The sequence below is a fragment of the Seriola aureovittata genome, chromosome 23, assembly GCF_021018895.1.
Source record: "Seriola aureovittata isolate HTS-2021-v1 ecotype China chromosome 23, ASM2101889v1, whole genome shotgun sequence".
Taxonomy (NCBI): Eukaryota; Metazoa; Chordata; class Actinopteri; order Carangiformes; family Carangidae; genus Seriola; species Seriola aureovittata.
Window position 1 is genome coordinate 7350387 of NC_079386.1, and position 7687 is coordinate 7358073.

General features: G+C 38.6%; 1 protein-coding gene across 1 annotated transcript; it reads right to left on the minus strand.

Moving 5' to 3' along the window:
• Window positions 1–2094: 2094 nt before the first annotated feature.
• On the minus strand, window positions 2095–4686 carry LOC130164503 (DNA damage-inducible transcript 4-like protein). Its single transcript, XM_056369282.1, has 3 exons — window positions 4568–4686; window positions 4203–4352; window positions 2095–3609 (listed from the first exon to the last, which is right to left on the minus strand). Exons 2-3 carry the CDS (start codon window positions 4291–4293, stop codon window positions 3119–3121), a joined length of 582 nt encoding a protein of 193 aa, XP_056225257.1. The 5' UTR covers window positions 4294–4352; window positions 4568–4686; the 3' UTR covers window positions 2095–3118.
• Between the last annotated feature and the right edge of the window lie 3001 nt (window positions 4687–7687).

The following is a 7687-nucleotide window of genomic DNA, read 5'->3' on the forward strand; positions in this document are numbered from 1 at the left end:
CATAAACCAAGGATGTAATACTGTAAATGTCACATTTCAAAGGTGCTCATTGAGAAAGACCCCAATAAGGTGTAGTAGGATGGATTAAATTGGAACTTTAGGCAAACTAGTGAAGTACTGTTTTTTAAAGGAACAGTTTAACATTTTGGAAAATATTCTTTTAGTCATTTTGTCATTGCTACTTGTTTGCTCTCTTGCCAAGAGTTAGATGAGAAGATTGATACCACTCTCATGTCTCTCCATTAAATGCAAAGGTACAAGCAGCAGTTGGTTAGCTTAGCTTAGCATAAAGTGAAAACAGCTAGCCTGGGTGTGTCCAAAGGTGAAAAAAAACCACCCACCCTACCCATAACATCTTTTTTTGCTTGAACCACACAAAACATAAGCATAAAACAAAAAAGTTTCAGTTTTATAGGGGGTTTTGTGCCTGATAATACCTTGGGTAGGAGCGGTGACTTCCTTCCCAACAGTGACAACAACACTCAAGAGGTTGCTGCTCATGGGGAAAAAATGTCTGTTAAACTGCCCTCTCCTTAAAACTGCAACTTGTTTTTACATTATTTTTTGCATATATTACCAAGATAGCTGCTTTCCTGCTTCCTTTTTTTTTTTAAAGTCTATACACAAAGCTAAGCAAGTCATCTTCTGGCTCCAGCTTAAAGGACAGATATGAGATTGGTATCAACTGACTATGAAGCAAATTCACTTTTCCCCCAAAATGTCAAGCCCCTTGTGTAGTCATTTTGTCATTGCTACTTAATAAAACAATTCTTTATGGCAAAGTATTTTAAAATACACTGCATAAAGAATAAGCATGCAAGAAACATGACAAAATTTAGATAAACTAAATATTATGGGATAGAAATTCTTACTATTCTCTTACTAAGTTAAGTTCAATATTTTTTCCATCATAAATGATCAGTTATATATCAGAATGTTAAATATGGTAAATGTTGCATGTATTTCATACAACACATTTTTTGATATTCAGTAAATTCTACAGTGGTAGTAGGGTTAACCAGTGAGTCTGCACAGACAGATGTTCATAGTGTTTATATGTTTTATGAGCTCAACAATGCAAACTTGTATTGCTGACCCACTTTAGCACAGCAAAGCAAAGGGATCAGGCGAGGCCGCGTATGTGTGACACTGGGTAAATGATCACTGGTGCTTTGTCCCTTCACAATGACAGTGATGCATCTTGCACAAGATCATGTGCTTCTGTCATTAATCTCTTGTAACCATGTCAGCCTGTTCACTTGTTTGTGCAAGAATGACGGACTGTAATTGGTAAAACTTTTATACAATCAACATAAAGTAGTTCAGTATTGTGTCACTGGGCCATTTACTTTAGCCTTAACTATGAGAGGCTGAAATGCAGAAAAAAAATCTTGAGTACAAATGTCATTACTACAAATGTCGCACACAAGTGTCAAAGTCCTTGATTCAGCAGACTCTCATTTCTAAGTCTCACAAACAAGAGGCCTTCAAAATCACTATGGAGACACCTCCATTAAAGAGAGTGAGAGAAATGTCACACAAACTCTGCAGGTTCACACAAGCAGCTGATGTGCTTATATAAACAGCTACAGCAGTGTGTGTGCAGAGGCTGCTACTTACTGTATGCATGATCATGGCAAATGAGGAAAAGGAAATGACTTCAAATAATTGTGGCAAGAGCAGTAATTGAATCATACTTAATTGGGTCTTTATTGTATTTTCGTACTCTAGACTAAATGCTATAGCTGGGAATGTTAAAGTTATTACCAGAGTTTTGTAGTTTCTATGAATTAGTTCTGCCAATTAACCAACATTACAGTTGCATATTGAGTGTTCTACAGCAAGTGCTGGTGGCTGTCATGACGTCCACGCTTTTGTCATACTAGTCATGCATAATGATCATCACATTCTTCAAGAGATCTTGTTGTGCCTTTTGTCCTCTTTAAAAAGCCTGCATTGTCCCACTGTTGCCTGCCCACTCCAGCCGGCTTGGTCACGGCTCCAGAAAATGTACAGTAATGATCTGTGGGTGCTGAGCAAACAATTATTCAGACTGAATAGCATAAACAGAATCAAGTCTAAAAATGTAAAAACCATGGTTTAAATCTTTTATTGTCAAGTAGACAAGACCTTTCCTTCAACAAGAAGTTCAAATGGCAACCAAAAAGAAAGTATGAAAAATTGAATTCATGAAAATAAAAAAAAAAAGAAAAAGAAAAATAAAGAAGAAAAATCTAGCTGGACAGCCAGTAATTTCTTTGCACAGTCCAGTTAACAAATCCCATAAAAACAAAGCATTAACATTTTGGTGAACCATCATTTTAATAATCTATAAAGGCTCTGCATTGAAAAGGCGTGTTTGGGGAAGGGGTATAAAAATAATAAAAAATGCAATAAAACAGTTACACTAAACACACACATAGGCCTAGCTGTGATCCGAGTGAAAAAAACAAAACAAAAAACTACATTTCTGACATTTAAGGCATCCACATTCCTAGTGTGAGGAGCCCACACTAAGACAGCAGCATCTTCACAAAACATTCAGTCTTAAAAACATCTGTAGCCCTATATACAGCACTGAACAAATAGCTACATATGGCCCCCAAAGACTACATTTCTGTCTCCTATTCAAGCCTAGGTGTGTTTACTGTTGAACACATTCAATGTATCTGGAAACACGCAGATGCATCATCAAAGTGGCTAGTGTCTTTAATAAAAGTGTACCCACAATATGTCCCTCTCAAACATGTTGATGTGAACATAGTTTTACATTCAACTGCAAAATGTACAATTTAAAATTTGTATTTGAGTATTAAATGTTCTTATTAGAAAAAAAAAAGAAAAAAAAAAAGATAGATATTACAATTTTGCTGATAAAAATGCACTTTTAGAAACACTGAAGCCAAATCTAGAACTATCAGGCTCATTTATGCACAAACTTTGAAATCTAAATCCCAAGTTCCAAACTTGGACTGACTGGCTACCAATAACTGAACTGACAAACCAAATTGTACAAAAACACTGTAGAAAATATGACACCACTGAAGTGTCATTTACATTTGGGCAGAAGTGCATTTACCCACAGGAAACCCAATATCCCACTAATCCCTCCCATAGTTCAGCACTCCTCTACCACGGTACCAGCCGAGGAGGAGTACAGTTTTTTCTTGATGAGCCGGAAACCTGGACTCAGTTTAAGTACGTGCCTGAAAGTTGGGGCAAAGCAGGTACCCATAAAGAAGAAGTCTCGAAGGCTGGGCCAGGCGGTACCATCCTGCTTGAACACAAGAGTCAACTCAAATGTGGGCACTACTGTGGCATCATAGACGATGCGCTCGAGCCGCTTACAGCCCTTGTCCAGCTCCAGGTGGACGTAGAGGACGCAGCCCCTTAGGCCACAGGGCTCACAAGATGCCAGCCTCAGGACTTCACGAGCTATTCTCCGTGTTAGCTTCTCTGGTACCAGCACAGAGGAGCAGTGCAGTGTTGTCTTCTTGGCTCGAGACAGGCAGTTTTCAAACATCTTGGCCAGCTGTTGACAGGTTCTGTCCTCAGCCACATCTGCATTCCTCTGGGGCTCAGCCAAGCAGTAATCCCAGAAATCCAGTTCTGAGAAAAGAATGCAAATCGTTCACCTTAAGAAACAATGCCAGCTTCCTTACTTGAATAAACAACCCAACTGCAGGGCAATAAATGGCTATTTCAAGATGTCAGCATGCAAAAGTCATCTAATAATGCATTTGTGTCAGTTTTGGCCAGTTTTAAACAACAAATGCATTAGTAGTTGAGGGAATTCGTCTGATTTTGCATCCCTTGTGGTTTCTGTGTATGGATGTGTGTCAAACCTCTCACACAAGACAAAGACAGAAACGTCAGACTGCTGAAATGTCCAAAACCTTCAGACAGGCATAAAACCAATCACAATACAGGTTTGGCCATAGAATGATTTAGCTTTGGGCAGAGAAAGAAGCTGTAAGATTTGCTATTGTACGCATGTGGCTGTTGTGCAGACAGGCTAAAGGTATGACTTCATCCTCTGTTGACTTCCCTCTCCCCGCCCCCCTCCCCTCCCCCCTCCCCTCCACTGCTGCAGCCATGCACCACACAGGGATAAACAAGTACACAACTGGAAGTATCCAGCAACTAGCGGGTTAGCTATACAGACAAAAAAGAAAAAACACAGAAAAAGCCAGTAAGCGTACCTTTCTCAATGCAAGCCTGGTCATATCTTCGGTCAACCAAATCCGAAATACACTCGTTGCTTTTGGTCTTTAATGTGCTTGTGGCAACCATGGTGACGGTCTTGTTTTCTCCGGGAGCGGGCTGTTTTCCTGTGGTTTCAGCAAAGCTCCCTGAAAAATGACGTAGCAGCGTCAGAGCAACGGCCGAGGTGGATTGTTTGAGCTCAATAAGAGACAGGTGGTTCATTAAGGATGTAAACGCTTCAAAGTGTCAATATGCAGCCATTAGGACATTAGACTTAACCACCCCCACAAAACTCAACCTAACTACTTTGGCTGCTTATTTCTAGCTGACAGACATTAGCTCTGAATATTGAATGACTTACCTTAAATATTATTTAGTGCAAAAATATTAGTTTAGACGGTTTCTCATAAATAAATTCACACACGCGCGCCGTTTCTCTCCTCCCACACCAACACACACACAAACACACAAACACACTGCATCAGGAAAACTTCTGAGGAATACTTATACCTTCCTCCCACTCAGCTGACCCGAGGGTTTGACCAATCAGAGCACATCTCTCGACACGGTCACAGCTCTTCCTTGATTGGCTACCAAATGGTGTTTAAATTAAATGATTGACCAATACATGGAGAGTATATTTGTGTTGCTACATGGAAGAGGGAACATGCTGGCTGCAGCCTGGTTGAAGGGAAGTTTAACATTTGGTTTGGAAAAGGGATTGTGTGGAATTAATCCACATCAACCTTTGTTTAATGCTTTATCCACATGCTGGGCAATAAATTTGTCATATTTTGTAATGTACTCACCATCGAGGTAACCAAAACTAAACTAAGAATGTGGACTAACACACAGATCATATAAGGTTTACCTCTTGGTATTATTAAAAAATTCAGTGCCATCAATTAGGCATAAATGGAACTGCAATATCTTAAATATATACATAAATAATAACAAAGAGGGAGTCTAAATATTTTTGGATTTTGTGGGCTGATGGCCGAAGAAACATTTCAATCGGTCTGAAGTAATTTCATCATACAAGTCAGCAAAATTTTGGACATACAGCCATTTAGCAACAATACAGGTCTTGTGGAATGTGGAGAAAATAATTGTTTTACTTTTAATCTTTGTTAAAATGGTGTGTATATTGCAGTAGATATCCATTATATCCAGTCTTCCATATCAACCAACCTGAAGTTCATATTTCATTTCTATACCTTTGATTAGACGCCTAAAAAAAAACATGAAATGTTGCCATTATTCCATTTAAAAAATGGATTGTTGAAAAGGACAATCTACATTATTAAAGCTGAGGCACAGGCAGTATTTTAAGCAGATTTAACACATTCAAACATGGTACTGGTCTTGAAATAAGAGGCATAAACAGAGGCACATTACTTTTGAACCTTCACATACCAATCCTGGGTCAAGTGTCTGCTGCAAAATGAAGTGTAAAAAAATAGAAATTCAAGGATGAAATCTATTCTGAGTGGTTTTCACCTCCTCCAGGGATGCAATTATGAACAAAATAAGCAAAACATTTTCCTTCACGGAAGTCTTAAACAAATAAAAACAGACATCTGTGGCCAATTCCCAGCTTATCTGGAAATCTTTCAACATGAGGAAGGAGGAAGCCCCTTATCCAGGTTTAGAGCCAAAATATCTCATCTTTCCTGTTTTTGTATGTGTATGTGCATGTGTGTGTGTACATTTGGCAGGTAAAACACTGGGCACAGTTGTTCAGCTCATCAGCAGTTTATCCCTCATCATATACTGTCTCAACAGAAATCTTCTGCCAGTAACTGGATCTGCCCCCCGTACCTCCAGCAGCTCTGCTGGCTAAAGGGTAATGGAATCCAGTGGACGAGAGAGAGAGAGAGAGAGAGAGAGAGAGAGAGAGAGAGAGAGAGAGCTCTGCTCCAGTCACATGGGGAGAACTAGATATGCCTCAGAAAAAAAGTCACATGCTTTAGCTAGTGTTACTGCCTTTGTGGTTGCAGGCTCTTAAATTCATGTAAAAAAAAAAAAATCAGGGTAGTATTGCCTGTAAGTAAAGAAGTAAAGTATTCAGGCTGTTTGAAACATTTTATCATGGTGTGTGGATAGGGGGAAGTAATCTTAGCAGGGTTCAAGTGTCAAGAAGTTTCTTTGTAGCAGTTTAACAGTATATTTTTGTGAGGAAAAATATATATAAGTGGTCTGACAACTGGCAACATGTTTATAATATTTATGAGTTACTCTTCCTTTTGATATAACATTTGGCAAGTTATTTACAGTCAACTGACCAAAGTGATTATAAGATGCCTCTATCTGACCTTTACATTTACCCACTTTAATAGAAGGTAATATAAGTGATGACAAAGACAAAAAGGGTTTCCATACCTACTTTCTTTACGACAGTGGTTTTAATGAGGTTTTGACCTAAATTTATAATGAATAAACAAGGTCAGTACAGTTGCTGAGAAAGCTTTCTTTCAGACCCAGCAGCCTACATTTTACACTGTATCATAAAAACTTAACAAGCAGGAAAAGGAATCATCAAGTGTTTAAAATGACATCAGCTGTATGCCGGTCAACCAATTAAAGCTGAAAATACTTGCAAAAGACAAGTTTTCATAGAATGTATGAATATGAAATTTGAATTAATTATTTAAACTTTATATTAAATATATATATTCTGTAAAATTAATTTAAAAAGCCTTTGATAGTAGACACAACACCTGAAACCTGACCCCATAGTGTCCAACTCTTATCAGCAGATGCTGTCATACTTTGCAGTGATGTGGGTTAACTGTGTGCACAGACTGGGTGAAAATGTGCACTGATTAGCACAATTGCTATGCATACAGTCCTACAAAACAGTCATTTCAGGTCAATGCAATGACTATATTTAGTTGTGAGAACAACATTACTATATGCATGCAGTGTTAGCAAGTGAAAGACTGCAGCAGATTCATAAAATGAAAATCATTTGGGAAACAACATGCTATCTTGCAAAGACGGCAAACACTCTCTGAACACATGCACGAAATGACACAGCTAATGATGCAGCTAAAACCTCAGGAGACCAAATGTGTTTACAGCAACTGTCAGCTCTCAACAAGATCAATCCATTTGTTGTCAGTGCTCATAATGTTTCCACTGCCTTTATATTACATTCTGCCGCTATATTAACTTTTTTTTATGTGCAGCCCCATCTGTCTGTGGCTCCTGTCATACCGCCCAGAGCTTGATAAAAGACTTGTAATCTCAGCTGGATTTCACTTGTTCAATGAAGCTTAAGTCAATCTTTCTCTTTTGTCATGACCTTTACAGACAAAAGAGCAAAAACTGGGCCTGTAATGAGAAGCACCTCAGCTTGTGCCCTTCACTCCCTCTTGGTAAGGCGAGATAACCAAATTCTACTTGTGAATTTGTTCCACGTGCAAAGTCCTGTTTCTCTGAATGAGGCAAAAGATGCTGTGTTTCAGGTTACTAATCC

Excerpts from the sequence above, each read along its gene's own strand:
- LOC130164503 (XM_056369282.1), bottom strand. The coding sequence starts at position 4,293 with ATGGTTGCCACAAGCACATTAAAGACCAAAAGCAACGAGTGTATTTCG. Across the intron at positions 3,610-4,202 it reads CCAGGCTTGCATTGAGAAAG|AACTGGATTTCTGGGATTAC; the intron begins GTACGCTTACTG and ends TTCTTTTCTCAG.